At 46.8% G+C, this 17,167-nt stretch overlaps 1 protein-coding gene across 5 annotated transcripts in view; it reads right to left on the reverse strand.

Annotated features, from left to right (window-relative positions):
• The window catches only part of LOC128401423 (uncharacterized), a 95,266-nt gene that overhangs the window by 33,447 nt on the left and 44,652 nt on the right, over positions 1 to 17,167 (reverse strand). For all 5 annotated transcript variants that reach the window (XR_008327470.1, XM_053364448.1, XM_053364450.1 and 2 more), the window contains 12 exons: positions 16,042 to 16,161; positions 15,222 to 15,314; positions 14,124 to 14,341; positions 12,655 to 12,851; positions 11,755 to 12,057; positions 9,938 to 10,155; positions 8,568 to 8,729; positions 7,678 to 7,755; positions 5,532 to 5,888; positions 4,618 to 4,974; positions 2,353 to 2,484; positions 1,285 to 1,434 (listed from right to left, as the gene is read on the reverse strand). Coding sequence is in view for 4 of the 5 variants with exons in the window: in XM_053364448.1 (XP_053220423.1) it covers positions 1,285 to 1,434; positions 2,353 to 2,484; positions 4,618 to 4,974; positions 5,532 to 5,888; positions 7,678 to 7,755; positions 8,568 to 8,729; positions 9,938 to 10,155; positions 11,755 to 12,057; positions 12,655 to 12,851; positions 14,124 to 14,341; positions 15,222 to 15,314; positions 16,042 to 16,161 (2,385 nt within the window). In the remaining variant the exon portion in view is untranslated. The remainder of the gene's footprint in view (positions 1 to 1,284; positions 1,435 to 2,352; positions 2,485 to 4,617; positions 4,975 to 5,531; positions 5,889 to 7,677; positions 7,756 to 8,567; positions 8,730 to 9,937; positions 10,156 to 11,754; positions 12,058 to 12,654; positions 12,852 to 14,123; positions 14,342 to 15,221; positions 15,315 to 16,041; positions 16,162 to 17,167) is intronic.

Below are 17,167 nucleotides of genomic sequence, written 5' to 3' on the forward strand. Positions count from 1 at the left end.
TGCTGCTTGAGGCAAAAGACCAGTTAACATACTCCTCCTTATTCCAGTGGTTTTCAATTAGTCCAGACCTGAGGCCCAAGCTGCAACATGGAACCCACTTTCGCATGTGATTGGTAATTAAAAGTGCTAATAAATGTGTACTAAAGGTAAAGGGACCCCTGACCATTAGGTCCAGTTGTGGCCGACTCTGGGGTTGCGGCGCTCATCTCGCTTTATTGGCCGAGGGAGCCGGTGTACAGCTTCCGGGTCATGTGGCCAGCATGACAGAGCCGCTTCTGGCGAACCAGAGCAGCGCACAGAAACGCTGTTTGCCTTCCCGCCAGAGTGGTACCTATTTATCTACTTGTACTTTGACATGCTTTCGAACTGGTAGGTGGACAGGAGCAGGGACTGAGCAACAGGAGCTCACCCTGTCATGGGGATACAAACCGCCAGCCTTCTGATCAGCAAGTCCTAGACTCTGTGGTTTAACCCACAGCGCCACCCGCATCCCTATGTGCACCACTAATCCTAAAAAGGCAACCCACATTAGTATATGCAGTGTTTCCTCAGTTTTACTACTAAATGAAAACTAGTCCCGCAATGCGGCAGGAAAAAGACATGAGCACGTGGTTGGCCAGATATATGTATTTCATTTAAAAAATGCCTCCATGTTGAGTGTTATGCTTCCGATTTGAGTGTCACACTTCTGTTTTGAGTGTTACGCTGAGGTCTGTCTGTTTTTGCTATTTATTTTTGCATTTTTGTGGCTCTTTTTGTTTTGTTTTTGTGACTGTGTGGAACCCAATTCAACTACTGATTGATTGTGTGGCTGCAATACATTGTTTATTGCTTTCATTCTATGGGTCAATGGTCTTGTTAGATAGCAAAATCCATGTTAAGTTGCTGTTTTAGGGGTTGTTTTTAAAACTCTGGAACGGATTAATCCATTTTGCATTACTTTCTACGGGAAAGTGCACCTTGGTTTGAGAACCCTTTGGTTTTGGAACGGAATTCTGGAACGGATTAACTTTGAGAACCAAGGTACCGCTGTAATGGTTTTGGTATGTTCTTTTCACTAATAGATGCATTTTAAGGCACACTTTTGCTTAATGCCTTTTAAACGTGCTGGGTGTGTGTGTGTTATTGTTTTGTTATTGTTTTAACTATTTATTTTTTGCTTTTATCCTGTATTTTTATCTTGTGAGCTGCCCTGAGATCTTTGGATGAAGGACAGTATATAAATTATTATTATTGTTGTATACATTATTTGGATATACGCTACTAAAAGGGAGGTGCGGTTACCTGCTTGCCGTCCACGCTGAACTGAAGCCACCTCTTACAAATGGTGCCATTCTTTTCTGAAATTAAATCCACTACCGTTCTGGCAGGTATGCCCAAACGGAGGCTGCTTTTGATATTATGGGTCAGCAACGCATGCAGCTCTTGTCTGGTCTGTGAGAAATTGCATCAAAGAAGATCAGGTGAGGAGTGTGGGAAAGGCCCATTTTCCTATTGTCCTGGGCATGGGACTGGCTACAGTGAAGAGACACAGGAGGCCTGCAGTAAAATGTTGCAGCATGGAGGGCTTCCATTCCAGGTTCTAACCTGCCAGCCATATCACCTTCCAAGATATCCCATGCCATTTCCCTCTCCCTTCCAGGTTTCTTCCCCCCACTTCCTTTCAGGTGGGTGTAGTCTACTGCGGATGCCCCTTTTGTAACCATCTGTAGCTCCCCATTGGCTGCACTTGCACATGATGCTAAGACATAGTTTGTTTTAACCATGGCTTGTTCAACAAACTACAAGCCGTCGCACAGATAAGCAAATGAGCCACGGATCTATCTCCACCAAAGGTTCGGCTAGATCTACACAGCTAAAAAAACAACAACAACGCTCCGAAAACGCTCCGCAAAAAACCATTGTAAAACTCGCAATTGAAAATATCACTGAGTTGTGATTTCAGCTCTGGTGTCACATTTATAACGCTGTATTTTGACTAACATAACTGTTATGTACTGAAGTTCTCACCCTGGGCCAGCAGGGGTATACTGTAGATAGTTATGCAAATGAAGGATCGAAAGTGACGTTCAGTGATTGGATAGTTTTAGAAAATTGTTACAGTTACGTTGTACTGGAGCTCTATATAAGCAGGCTGACTGAACCCTTCAGTTCAGTTCTGTTCTGGCCTGTGAATAAACAAGTGCTGTTTTAAGAATCGCTGTGTCGTCTGAAATGTTCACCCACATCTTAACAATAACTGAGTCTTTGGTTCGTTTCTCACCTGCCTTGCACCTTTTTAGCTTAGTAAGTGTCTGGGGAGGTACAGCAAATAGAAAAACAATCACTTAACATGTCAACTTGATTACTTACAGCCATTGCTTTTAAAACGAGGAATCCATGTAAACTATTTTCACCTGCAGTAAACAATACTTGAGAATTCAGGTACGTTTTGTTGATTAAAATATGCCCTGACCCATCTATTTTCACCGGGACTCCAAGATCCTGCCATGAAATAAAATATTCAAGTTAGCTTCATAAAAAGGAGGTTTAATGACAGTGTCTTAACATGGCCTGAAGCTGGTTCATGGAGTTTTACTGCACAAGAAGATGGAAGCCAACTACTCTTCCTCCTAAATCTCCAATGGCATGGAATTTATGTGTAAGCGATTCAAAGTGGAACTGTGCACTGTGTCATCATTGGCTGGATTGTGCCTTCCACTTCTCTAAAGAGGGGGAAGAGCCAAGCCTCAGTGATAAGAATCACCTACCGCCCATCCTTGACATCTCCAGGTAGGGTTGGGAGAACCCACTGTCTGAAACCTTGAAACTCCCCATCAATGTACAGAGCTAAATAGACCAATGGTCTGGTAATATAAGGCAGCTTCTTATGTTCCGAGGAAGGGTTACAGCTCAGTGGCAGATCATCTGCTTTGCATGCAGAAGGTCACAGGTTCAATCTCCGGAGTCTCCAGGTAAAGCTATGAGAAAGCTCAGAAAGACCTGGGAAAGACCTCTTCCTAGGACCCCAGAGAACTGCTGCCAGTCCTGGAGAAAATGAACAAACAGGCTGACCTCATATAAGTCAGCTTCCAAATTCATGCAAAAGACTTAATCTGGATCTTCCAGGTTTGGAATCTGGCAACATGTCCTCCTCGTCTTTAGAAAGGTCTTTAGGGATTACGGCTTGGATTTGTTCTGTTTTTCATTGTGTGTGTCTACAGATGGAGCATCTGCATCATAATGAAATGGAGCATCTTGTCAAAAGGGGACCTCCTTTTCCATGGCAGGCAGTACCTGTATTGCTTTGCAGTTGTTCTCTACTGATCCTTGCCGTTGGAACTGGTTTTCTGCATGAAAGGCCAAATTGGCTTGGAGTTGACGAGGGTTTGACTCAAGGTCTAAGCTAATGTCATGCCTGATCTGTTTTCCCACAATTTACCGACAGCTCATTTTCTTCTGGGATCCCTCTTGGGGTGACAGACCATGTGGCATTTCAGTTTCTAAAGTGACCTTAGCCTGGCACTTGATCCTCACTTCAAAGGGAGGGCGCTCCCTGGCACCCATCTGTCTGAACGGATCCAGTCAAAGGGTGAGATGCAGAACGCATTTCACAGCCTGTAAAACCCATTTGGAGGCTACTGTATCACTGTCAAACGTTCTTCTTCCTGGGTACGTCTTGAGGAACAAAAATGATTTCATTTCAAATGCAGGGATCAACAGATTGTAATTCTGTTCCTCTGGCCAAATTTCTCACAGATTTTTTTTTTAAAAAATCTAACAGTGATTATGCAGGTGAGCTGCAATGAGACTCTTAAAAAACAGACTTAAAAGCTGCAGCTTTAAAGGGTGTATGTTTGATCAGAGAAGTGGCTAGGGCTAGGAGAAAGATTTTATCCTATTTGCATTTAAAGCCAAATCTATCAAATTCATGCTTCCTATATATACATGAGGGCCGAAATATAACCATCAATCAAGATTCAAAATGTGATTTAATCTGCTGGCGTCTGTTCACAGGCAAGACCTTTTCCTCCTCCTCTTCCTTTTATTGTTCAATACAAGTTGGGTTTTTATACACAATTCATAACTTTATAATGGTATTTGCTTCATTTCAAAGCCAATGGCAGGCACAGCCATCCCCTGACTGGTTGTCAAGTAAGCAGGCAGGCAGGTGGGTCCTGGCTGAGGTCAGACTGAGGTTATTGGGGCCCGAATGGGCCAACCTCCTGCACTGGTGCCATCCCTGGCAATCTCCTGTCTCACATCACCATCCACTGTGCTTCTCCAGGGATGGAATAATGCAGTGGTTCTCAACCTGTGGGTCTCCAGATGTTGTTGGACTACAACTTCCATCATCCCTGAGCTCTGGCCTTGTTAGCTAGGGGTGATGGGAGCTGTAGTTCAACAACATCTGGGGACCCACAGGTTAAGAAAGGCTGGCCTAATGCAATATTTGTAATATAAATGTAAATAAAGACCAACACTTGTACCATTGAGTGAATGGCAGGGTCTGCCTTTAGGTGTAAGACAGCTCTCTCTCTCTCTTTTAAAGCTCAGATTGATTATCTGAAAAAATAATCAAGCCAGTTTCTAGAGTCCCATGCTTTGATTTAGAACCAGAAAGGAACCAGGTATGACCTGCAAAACTGTACAATCTGTTTCCATCTCCAGGGCCCATTCAGTCTGGTTTCCGGATCTGACTTCTCCTTGTGCTTCAAGCTTGCAGTTTCCGTTGTGCAGCAACAGAAGTCCATTGAGGACGGAGCCATTTGTCACAGAGATATGGAGTGAGTTGTCCGGAGGCAGCCCTAGATCGTAGAGGTAGGGGAAAGAGTGACCCAGCGATCCTTGCATGGTATATTTGTCTACAGAAGACACCTCCAGCTGCACATCAGCTGTTTTGCCATCACACCAGAAGTGTGTTGCTAAACTGACATTGTAGATGTTCACGAGGAACGAACCCCTGGAGACTAGTTTCTGGGGTAACTCCATTTTCTAGGAAAGAGAAAAGACAGGGGAGAGCTCGGTTTAGTCTTAACCTATGTAGAATCTATTCTCCAGAGCACGAGTTGCCAACCTTCTACGCCCCTGGGGAATTTCGGATATTTGAGGGAGTACTGTGGGTGCCACTCTCACTTTTTGCCCCTCTCCCAGATCAACCTCGCCCTCCCCCCAATCAGGAGATAGAAAGAGAGAAACTGTAGATGCATGCAAACACTTTGCTCTTCCAAGGGATCAGGTAAAAGTTGGCTCCAGAAGAATTAGTCTGAGCCTTGAAAAGCACACAAAGCTGAAAGAGGAAGTGGGGAAGGGGAGAACTCTTCCAACTTCCTCCTTCAACTCTGTACTATTCAAGGGAGAAAAAGGTAACCAATCTCAACACCCCATGGCAAAAGGGACAGTGAGAGAGCTAGGTAGGTGTGGGTGGGTTTTAAAGACCTCATGGGCACCAAGGGAAGACCTCAAGGGCACCATGAGGGGCCTGCTGGTGACCCCAACTCTAGAAAATATGCTCCAACCCATGAGTTGGGGTGGCGATAGTAAATAATCACCTCCAGAAGGTCACATTTATTTAGAAGAATAACTTTCCATTCTGCGGCTGTCACTTCACCCTCTGTATTCACTTCTCCATTGCCTGTTAACTTGCATTTCCCAAGAGTGGCCTCCAGAAGGCCTTTGTACTCGTCCCCTTTCACAGCAGCTGCTTTTATCCTGTTCTCCTGGGCAAGGCCCAGAGAGCTGAGGTAAGGCCAGGCGTGCCTAAGGCCGATTTCCAAACTGTGCTGAGGGTTGCAGGCAGCGTGGATACGGAACTGAGCAAAGGTGGTGTTGGAAATGACCTCTCCAATCACGTCGGCTGTGCAGTTGGCAGTCCCCACTGACCCGCTGAGCAAAACTCTCGTCGGTGCCTAAAACAGAGAAGAACGAGGCTGTTGGCTCCCTGCAACCAGCGCGCGGCATGCTGATGTGGAAAGATGCACTGTTGCCTTCTGCCATGCACATTCTAAAAGTGGGGGTGAAATCCGGCCCCCCATGCCCATTGATACAGCCCTTGAAACTGTTAGTTTCTGTTTGCCACTGAGCAATACTATTGGAAGTCTCACGGGAGACTAGAGATGGATGTGACGTTACTAGTTTCCTGTTTTCTTTGTTCAGTTGCTCTCTGCTTTCATAGAGAGAGGATGTATTTTCTGACTGTGTAGCTTGGAAATAAAACTCTTTACAATGTAGCCCAAACCTCTCGTCTCTTTCCTGTGCTGGGAACTTTGCTTAATGGATGGAAACGTGCCTTGGAGCCTCATCAAAGGCTCAAGGTCATTAATTATTCGTCAGAGGCGATTCTGGAGACTCGGCCGGAAAATGGAGCTTCATCAGCTTGGCTGAGTGGAGATTCCGACAGAAACTACCTCCAGGCAGCACTTCCTCCCCCCAGCACACCCTGATGTTGATTCCTATTCTAAGTGATTTTGCCTGTCCTTGAACTCTGATCACACCTCTTGCTTGCCTGGACAGAGGACAGAGAGGTGGACGTCTGTGGAACAGGCAGGTATGCAGTACACAGGAAGAGGCCCAGCAAAAAAGGCCTTTCATGTTCTGGCTAGCAGAAGCTCTGAAGAAGCAAAAGATGCCCTCGCGATCGGGACATGCTTCTTTCTACCTGGAAAGAGGGGCAATGGCTGTGAACGGCGAGGCTCTATGCTGCGCCAGGCCTCCTTCCGAACCATCCCACGCCTGAAAGCCTGCACAGCCCGCTCATCAGTTCCAAGCTCAGGTCTGCTCTGTTCCCCAACTGGGAGACTCCACGTAATCAGTTCCTGGCTGGGAAGCCGGCCTTAGTCCATGCTGGGACACAGTGGCTGAGCAGCCAATCCAGCTCCAGTTTGGGTCCCCAAGCACCACCGCTACCATTTGCATTGGCTTCCCATCCACAGTGCAGTTAATTTGGGCTCTTATGGAAAATGCATCAAACACCAAAATCCCATTGCTTTGCACCTCTTCTGGCACAGACGTTCCTCTCTGTTCCTGCTCCTCCCAGTGGTATAACCACACCCAAGTGATCTCTGGCGGGCTGCTCTGCAGCATGAGTTGCCCACTCATGATGAGGCAGTTTGGACCACTTTCCATGTCTAGCTTACAAATGAGGCACATTTCCCGGGTTTCACCTGTCACTGCCAGAGAGAACCTCCTGCTGCCTTGGCTTCTAGGGCAACCCCACACTTTGGGGTGCCACTCCACTGCAGCCAGCAAGGAGCCCTCGCATTTTGCTCTCAGTTTAAGCAGTTTAAGCCCTCAGTTGCTTGAAGATCTCACGCTGCCTTCATAAATGCATTTATCTGTACCATAGACCCCTCTCACCTCTGCTGTGAGCATCAAACTGGGGATGTGTGGGTTCGCCAAGGAGACAAACCCACGCCACTTTAACAGGGGTTCTGCTGTCACTTCTAATTCATAACGAACCCCCCACCCATTTGTGGTGAGATTAAACACAGTCATACACTTATTACCCTTTGGATTGACGAGTTTTTTAACCAGTAAATTCCCTGGGATGTTGAGTGAGCAGAGATACTTGAAAGTCTGCACCCAGTGGCCGTTCAATTCATATTGATCTCCATGCCTTAAACAACCCCAAATGCTCAGACTCTCTTTACTGCAGACAGTGCAATGCTGTTGACCAAGCTTTGAGAATGAACCTTGTACCTCCACTGAGTGATTTGCAACCTCTCCGTGACAATGGCCAGAAAGCTGATGAGATGTGGATTCTCCGTCACACTGGACCTGCAGAATATCAGTAAAAAAATAGTAAATTCTCTAATGGCTACAGAAATGTGGAGAATGGAATTTAAGGTTGGAAAAATAAGAAACTGAGAGGACTGATATTGGCAGGTCCGCCCATCCCTAGTAAACACACCCACTCAATACACAAAGCTGAAATGAAATATAATTGCAGCAATGAGATACTTCGTTTTCTTTGCTGCAGCTCAACATTTCACAACACTTGACTTCGGTGTCCACCCAATACTATTATTTGTCTTGCTGCCTGCTATTTAACCTAAGTCACATAGCTTACAGAACCATTTACAAATCTAACGTTCATTCCAATGTAAGGTAAACGTAAAGAGACTCCTGACCGTTAAGTCCAGTCGCATACGACTCTGGGGTTGCAGCGCTCATCTCGCTTTACTGGCTGAGGGAGCCAGCGTTTGTCCGCAGACAGCTTCCAGGTCATGTGGCCAGCATGACTAAGCTGCTTCTGGCAAACCAGAGCAGTGCACGGAAACACCGTTTACCTTCCCGCTGGAGTGGTACCTATTTATCTACTTGCACTTTAAAGTGCTTTCAAACTGCTAGGTTGGCAGGAGCAGGGACCGAGCAACGGGAGCTCACCCCATTGCGGGGATTCAAACCGCCGACCTTCTGATCGGCAAGCCCTAGGCTCTGTGGTTTAGACCACAGCGCCACCCGTATTTACAAATCTTACATTCATTCCAATGTAAGGAAGCGCCAAAACAATGCAAAAGAAGTCATTAATTCAGTATCATTTGCAGACTTAAAACCCCCCAAACAAACCAGCAATGTGGTCAACTAACCCGTACTAATGGTGGAATGGTATGAATCAGGAGTCCCACATCATGGTAAAGAAAAAGGGAAAACCCTGTGGTGCTATTGGTGCCTTGCTTCTCCAATTCAATCTTGAATTCTTCTTCACCAGCCTGGGCTGCCACTCTTATTGCCATCTTCTCGCTGAAATTCTAACCAGAGGGAAAAGGCTGATGTGCAGAGAAGGACCAGACATCTTAATGGGCAATAATACTATGCTAGACAATACTCAGCCTTTCAGCCACCCCCGTGAACTGCCTTTCATCTGCCGGCATCCCAAAAATGGTTACAGAAACTACACATCTTTGTACCCAAAGTGTTTTTGCCTGCCTGGAATGAGTGCATGAACTTTGATCAAGCCTCTTGCTTCCCTGGGTGGAGGATAGAGAGGGGTCCCTGAAGAGAGTAGCCTACTGTACCAAAGTAATATTTACATTGAGGGCTCCACCTGCTTTTGCCTCTGGCTCCAGCCACCACTGGAATGTGACCCCCAGAAGGGAATGTGGCTCTTGGGCTATTCTAAACAAACTCTAGAACCCCTGTTCTAAAGTCGTCGAGTTATGCGCTGTTATGTACTGAGTTGAATAGGATCCAAAATGCAGCAGTCTGATTGGTCCTAGAACAATAGGACCCAGAATGCAGCAGTCTGATTGGTCCTAGAACAATAGGACCCAGAATGCAGCAGTCTGATTGGTCCACAGGAGCCACCCAATCCAGCTCCAGGTGGAAGTGAATCCACAACCTGATTGGCCTACAGGAGAATCCCGTAATTAGCCAATCACGTGGGGCCCATTGTGTAAATAATGTAAATAAAGCAGATATTCTGGGGGAACTTGCATTCCTCCTCACCACTATGAGCTGAATAAAGAGCATGAAATCCACTCTCGACTCTGAGTATATTTCATGCGCTAAGCAAGCAATTGTGTTGGGGACTTTCCAAAAATTCATATTCCAATAATTTGGTCACCCCAATACCCAAAGATAGCAAGGGAAGAAGGAGAAGCCCAATCCCTGGAGGGGAAAGGGGAGTTCATTGCCGCTGTTCTCTGGACAGGTTTAGAAGCCCTCCAGAAGAACTCACTCAATATATCAGAGAAAGGCAGGATGTGAGGAGGCGGGACTTCCTGTCTTTGAGGCAACATTTGGTTTATAAGCAACCCCTCTCCTCTAGCCATGCAAACAAAAGGCATTTCAGGGGCACATTCCAGCCAGGCAAAAGCCCCCAAGGAGGGCATGGGGCAAATTCAGCCTGGGGAGGGGCATGGCCCAGAAAAGGTCCTGAGGGCCAGAAAGAGAGATCCGGAGGGCCACTTTGGACCGGAGGTTCCCAACCCCCAGTCAACGCCATTGTTCTCCTTACTTGGTAATGGCAGGTAGACTCTATGCTGAAAGGGATCCCATGATTCTTCAGCTCTGGAATGTTGTGGCTGAAATTTGCAATGATCTGGGCTTGAAGGGTTTCCGAGGGCCGCCGCTTGGCTCCAGCTGCTGCAGCCGTCTTTCTGCTACCGCCTTGCAGCTTCAGAGTTACTGTGCGGTTACTACTGATGTGGCCATACGTGGCCAGGATGTTACTTTCTGTGGGAAGCCGAAGAGAAAGAGGGAGATTAAGCAAAACACATTGGATGCATAAAGACACATATACAGACAGGAGTCAGGACCAACGGGTAACTTGCTTTGGGGTTTCGATAGATGATTACTTGTAAAGGCACATTCTGAGACTTCAGAAGCTCAGGGGAGGGAAATCCTTTCCTTGTTGAGGGCCACATTTTCTTTGGGGTGAGCTGTCAATGGAAGCATGCTGGTGGGGGGTAGGACTAAAACAAGAGGTGAGAATGGCCCAAGTCAAAAGTGGGTCAGATACCTCTTCTATCTCTCTTTGTCTGCCATTCCCTTTCTGCCTGTTTCCTGCCATCCACCTCAAATTCCCCTAAGGGCCATGCCATGTTCCAACAGGGCAGGGATTCTGAATCATATGGGGAATTCAAATGCTGCCCTCCAGACTCTCCTTAGGCTAACGACCCTTTACTAGCACTGCTTCACGTTCTCCTTGAGTGTTTTTGCCTTGCTGGAATGGGCCTTTGAACTCTGAAAATGCTACCACCATGCCCTAGACATCATGCCCCTATGTGAAAAACAAGTAAGCTATTGCTATTTTGGTTTTGTCATGCAAGCCTATAGGATTTCAGGAGATTTGTAAGTTCGCAATCACAATCTGGATTCGGACCCAGAGCAGGTTGGAATGGGACTGGATTGGGTCCAATGCAGATTTAAAAATCTGGGCCACAAATTGGATCCAAATGTTTGTGCGTGTCCATGAAGAGCCCTGCTAGATGCTACTGCTGCTTCTTTTTTGGAACAGCAAGGAAAGATTTCCTTTGCAGAACTCAAAGCAAGTCAACCCCATTCATTCTTGAATCTGCTCCAAATGCTGTTAATAGAAGCATGAAAGCTCATTCTCCTTGAGAGTGGCTGGCAAGGAATTAAACACTCATTCATATTCAATAGCGCCATTATGCCACTGGAAAACTAGAGAAGACTCTTCAAGCGTAGAGCCTGTACTTTGAAGTTGTAACTAAAAACACACCTGTACTTTAAAGCTGACTTCAGAACTATTATTTCCCCTCCACTTTGAGGTCTGGGATTTTTATTCACTGAGGTGGCTCCAACCCAGCTGAAATTATTGGAGTTTTTTAAGAGTCAGTCCCCCCGCTCCAAACCCACACTGTGAATTAAATTGTACCTTAGAACTGAAAGGCAAGGATCAAAGCAAAGGTATAATGTAAAAAGCAGGCATTGTGGAAACACGGAAACAGCTCATTTCCCCTACACTTGCTTTTTAAAAAAAGTTGTTTTAAAGGAAACTGAACATAAAGATGGGTCCTTATGAGAGATTCAGGCACTTGCACTTCAAATTCAGTGTCTGAAAAGTGGGGTGTTGTTTCATTCTTTCTCTCAAAGAATCCTGGGAACTCTCGTTTACACCTCACAGAGTTATAATTCCCAACAACCCTTAAGAAACAACAGCGCCCAAAATGGGAGGAGATAGAAATTTAGTAGGCTGTTTGGAGAAGTGCAGGCAGTCGCAGAGTACTTCTCAAAGAAAAGGAGCTCCTCTTTCCAAATGGCATTCTATTGATCCCGAGAAACAGGCCAGTATTGGGTTGCATTTCATACCTGTGGTATAGAAATTACTGATGTTGTGGGGGGGCAGCCCTGAGGCTCCAAGATGCTCCAGAATGATGATATTTGAGATATTAAGATGGAGAGCTCTCGTGTCCACCTGGATACTGGCCAAACCCCTCTGAATTCCTCTTCTGAGCTCGAGTTGCCCTCGGAGCTTTGCCTCTCTTGGGAAAGCCCTGCTACCATTCTGAGTCACAGCCACTGCGATGTTATGAAAGCTCTCGTTTCCAAACACGTTTCTGTTCCGGATGTGCGCTCCAAACACTGACTGGTTAACCATGATGTTCATGATGCCTGTTAGACAGAAGGAAGGCTTTGGTCCAGTATATCTGAAGGAGCGTCTCCACCCCCATCGTTCTGCCAGCTTCGAGGGCCTTCTGGCAGTTCCTTCACTGCGAGAAGTGAAATTACAGGGAACCAGGCAGAGGGTCTTCTCGGTAGTGGCACTCGCCCTGTGGAACGCCCTTCCACCAGATGTCAAAGGGAACAACAACCACCAGACTTTTAGAAGACATCTGAAGGCAGCCCTGTTTAGGGAAGCTTTTAATGTTTGATGCATTACTGTATTTTGATATTTTGTTGGAAGATGCTCAGAGTGGCTGAGGAAACCCAGCCAGATGGGCGGGGTATAAATAATAAATTGTTGTTGTTGTTGTTGTTCCCAAAATGAATACTTACAGCCACATAGACAGTCTGGCCAAGGCTACTTGATCCAGAATGTGACCTGATTCCCCATCCTGTCTTGGATGATGACATCCATTGGTCTCTTTGCCTGCACCAGAACAGGACTCTGACTGCAGCCTATCTTGGACCTCAGTCAAGGCCAGACAATGCCCTACCTGCTCAAGAAGGATATGAATGCTTGTTCTGAACCTTGCAGTAAAGCAATACCTTCACGGATGTTGTTTTTGTGCTTGAGAGAGCCATCCAGGGAAAGGTCCTGGGGTATGATGTGCTTTAAGCTGAGAACATTGTGCCGGAAACTGCCATGGAGGGTCAGCACCAGACCCCCTTTCTGCTCCTTGGATCCCACAACGCCCAGGTGAAAGGCATTGTGATTCAGCTTCACAGCAGAAGACAGCATAGCTCTGGAGGCAAGAAGGAAGGCAATGCAAGCAGTCAGTAGACATAGCCATGGAAGGACAGCTCAGTGATCTTCACTGCTGAACCACGGCTACCTACAGCAGGGATGGGTAATCTATGGCCTTTGTAAAAGCAAGTGGATGGTGGGAGGGCAGTTGCACTACATGCAGCAGAAGCATGTAACTGGCAAACTGGTTTAATAAGTCAAGGTTCTTGGCTTATCATGACATATACAGAGCCCGCTGGATCAGGTCAATGGCCCATTTAGTTCAGCATCGTGTTCTCACAGTGACCAGCCAGATGCCCACAGGACGCCTGCAAGCAGGATCTGAGCGCAAAAGCACACTCCCCATGTGTGATTCCCAGCAGCTGGTATTCCAGGAGCTACCGCCTCCAACCCTGGAGGTACAGCTAATCCATTGTGAGCCAGTAGCCGCCAACAACTTCATCCTCCATGCATTTGTCTAAGCCTATTTTTAAGCCACCCAAGTTGGTGGCCCTCACCAGTGGTGTAACGTGGGTTGCCAGCACCTGGAGCCAGGCGGAGGGGCGGGCAGGAGGGAAACGGACAGAGTACGCATGTGCTTTCAACTGGCTAAGGCGTCACCCAGGAAATGATAGCCGCAGAGATAAGAAAAGAGTTGTTGCGTTGTCTGGAGAGGCCATTTCCTGGTTTGCATAAGGAAGCCATTTTCAATGGATCCCAGTGACGGAAGCCTGCAGCTGTATTGAGGTAGCAGCGGGTGTCGAAATTTTGCACCCCTAAAACATTTTGCATCTGGGGCAAGTACCCCTGTCACCCCCATGCTACGCCACTGGCCCTCACTACCTCTTGTGGGAGTAAAATCCATAGTTTTAACTTGTAGCCATGAGCCATGTAAAGAGATACTGTCCTCTGTCTTGGGCTGGGCATTCCATAGCTGTGGGGCCACGAGAGAAGAGGCCTTATCCTGTTCCCCATCAATCTTCCAGCTCTTACTGGCAGGCCAGAGAGCAGATTCAGAGCTGAATAATGTGAGCACAGGTATAGAACCTATTCTGAGTGCCAAGCCTCGGCCCTTAACAGGTGGAACAGAACATCCCCTGAGGACATGCAGTGTAATTTCCCAGTGGGGCTCCATAGTTCTGATATATATTGAACATCACACCTGATTATCTTATTAGTTTGCTTTGAACCATATTTTGAGTTGTGCCCCCTTATTTATTGTATAACTGGTGATGATATTTGGCAACAAAATAAAGGTTTGGGCTACAGCCCCAGTTGCTGCTTTCTTTACCTGGTTGGCGACATCTTGCCATTGAATTGCAGCCACAAATATCTGAACTGTGTCAGAATTGCCTGTCTTAGGAGAGCGCTCACTCTGATGCTTCCGGCATCCTTCCTCATCTCACCATTGAAGTCCGCCTCCAGCAACACAAGTTCCTTTCTGCCGGAGTGAAGGCAAAAGGATCCATTGAGACCATTCCTGCTGTATCGGTTTGTGGTGGCGTGGGCCTAAGCGCAGGGGAAAAACAAAACAAGCACTCCATGGGTCAACTGGGGCACAGCCCGACCGAGGATAAGTCATGCACTCCCCCCACCAAATCTCAAAGCCAAATCTGTCATTTTTTTGTTTCCCTCAGTTTCTCTTGTTTTCCAAACTTACATTCCATTCTCCACATTTTCACATCAGCTTGCAATTAAAAAAGAAACACTTCAATGAAATTCACCAGCATTTTAGTGTGAATTTTCCCCAATACAGACATTTTAATTGCAATTTTACCCAACATTCAGGCAGCGGGCAGGTTGAGATCTAGTATTCATACACTATAGGTGGATAGATTTCTGTGGAACATAAGGAGAAACTTCTTGAAGCTAAGAGCAGTTCAGTGGAGCCAGCTATCTAGAGGGGTGGTGGAATGGGGTGGTGCATCCCATTTTGCCACCTGAGGTAAAATGGAGCAGTGCTGCCCCCCTGCTGCTGCCCCCATTAAAGCCTCCCTTGTCTGGGTCATGTGACAGTGCCCTCGAAGCAGCTGTGGCAGGTTCCAGTGAGATCTTGCAATATCTGACTGGAAGCCAGTGGCAGGGCAGGTGGGGACACCACCTCTTGGGGTTCTACTGCCCAAGGCGGCTTCCTCAGCCCACCTCATGGGCAGGCTGGCCCTGAGAAGGTGAGACAAGATGGCCTCCAAGCCGCTCTCATTCTGCGATTCTTAGGATTCTGTGTCTTCGTCTTCACCCCAGATCAGAATCTGAGCTGGAGAAAACCCTGAAGATTGACAACTCCAGCAACTATCACATCATTTCAGCAAAGCAAAAGGTAGGGGGAAAGAAAAGAGAAGACTAAACATAAATTGCTGCTGTTGCTGTCGGGGAATATGAATTTTGGTACCTGAAAACTTGGAGGAAAGTTTGACTGATTCAAGTGAGAAACTTGTGAATAAATTCCAAAGCCAGTCTTGGTTCCATTCAGCCAAGCTGTAAACTGTTGATACAGAAGAGTACATTTAGACACGGGGAATATTATGTTAGCTTTCTTGATTATACTTCTACCACTTCCATCCCATTTTCTAAAGCTCCTTTCGTGCTGCAGTATCTGTTGGGTTATGGAGCTGTGGCTTTCTGACTGATATACTGGCACATCATGCTAAATTTCATTGACACCAGTGGGCATGATGTGACATGGCAATGGGCAGCATTGGACAACATTGTTGCTCCCCCTTTCAGCACATGCATGCTTCTTTCCTTCATGAGAACCTCGCCCTTGGGTTAATAGAAGGTTCCAACCATGGATAGTATTGGCTTCAATCATAATTACAGAGGGTAGGTTAAAATGGACAAATGTCTACATTGCAATGACTTGGAAAAATGTCTGCCTGGAGACAGTTTCTGCCAATATTTGTTTGTCCCACACTTTCCACTGCATTTTCCTCTCTCTTTCCTAGTGTCCGTGATTTTTTTAAAAAGTCGATTTGTTGGGCTACAATGACAAAGTGCTTCAATCCACGCGAATTGTGCTTGAATCCCTCCCGCCTTTCTCAACATTGGGTGCCCAGATGTTTTCGAATCACATCTCCCATCATCCCTGAGCACTTCCCATGCTGGCTAGGAATGACAGGAGTTGTTGTCGAACAATATCTAGGGACCCAAGGCTGAGAAAGGCTGGTTTAGAGGTCCTCTTAGTTGCATAAAAGACTAGTACGAAACCTGACCTGCGAAGTATCCTGCTGGTTGATAGTAGCTGTTATTGTCACACCAGATGCAAAATCAGCCAGCCTGGCTTCTCTTGAAAAGAGCTCCCCCCTCATAGCAACCGACTTTGGAAACTTGAGCTAGTAGGAAGGAAACCCAACAAGTTATCCCTTTCTTCAGATTAACAGACTCATCTTGCATGACTTTACTACAAGCCACATTATAGTCCCCCCAGGTTCCCCATTTGGAAGCTGTGGTTATTAAAGAGGTTAAAGTTTGTAGTCCAAGCAAGTAGCATGGCTACTTATGCATTGCAATAAATAGATGTTACATGGAAATTTGTATATGCTAATTCATATGTATGGATGCTCGTTTGAGACATATGGGCTGTATTCAATTCTCAGAGCACATCATTGAACATTACTAACAGGTCCATTAATTTCTATGGATCTACTCCGAGTAGGATAAGCACCAGCTTCAACCCAATTAAAAAGGTAAAAGGTAAAGGTACCCCTGCCCGTACGGGCCAGTCTTGACAGACTCTAGGGTTGTGCGCCCATCTCACTCAAGAGGCCGGGGGCCAGCGCTGTCCGGAGACACTTCCGGGTCACGTGGCCAGTGTGACATCGCTGCTCTGGCGAGCCAGAGCCGCAGACGGAAACGCTGTTTACCTTCCCGCTAGTAAGCGGTCCCTATTTATCTACTTGCACCCGGGAGTGCTTTCGAACTGCTAGGTTGGCAGGCGCTGGGACCGAACAACGGGAGCGCACCCCGCCGCAGGGATTCGAACCGCCGACCTTTCGATCGGCAAGCCCTAGGCGCTGAGGCTTTTACCCACAGCGCCACCTGCGTCCCAACCCAATTACTCTCATTTAAATAGAAATGCATCTCACTCTAATGGAGAAGACTGTGACTGGACGAACCTTGCTCAGACTGCTGTGCAAGTGCTAACTCTTGGATTGGTGACTTCAAAGCCTCTCCTGCTCTCCCTTCTCAGGTTTCCTTGATAGTTAAACTGGGCTTGGACCAGACAACCCTTCAAATGGAGGCCTGACAACTGTAAAGGAGGACACACAGCCACCCTATAGACATGTCCTAATGCAGACACAACCCTATGGTCCTCTATGCTCATGGAAGCTCCACGGA

Source organism: Podarcis raffonei, chromosome 14 (assembly GCF_027172205.1).
Source record: "Podarcis raffonei isolate rPodRaf1 chromosome 14, rPodRaf1.pri, whole genome shotgun sequence".
NCBI classification, from domain to species: domain Eukaryota; kingdom Metazoa; phylum Chordata; class Lepidosauria; order Squamata; family Lacertidae; genus Podarcis; species Podarcis raffonei.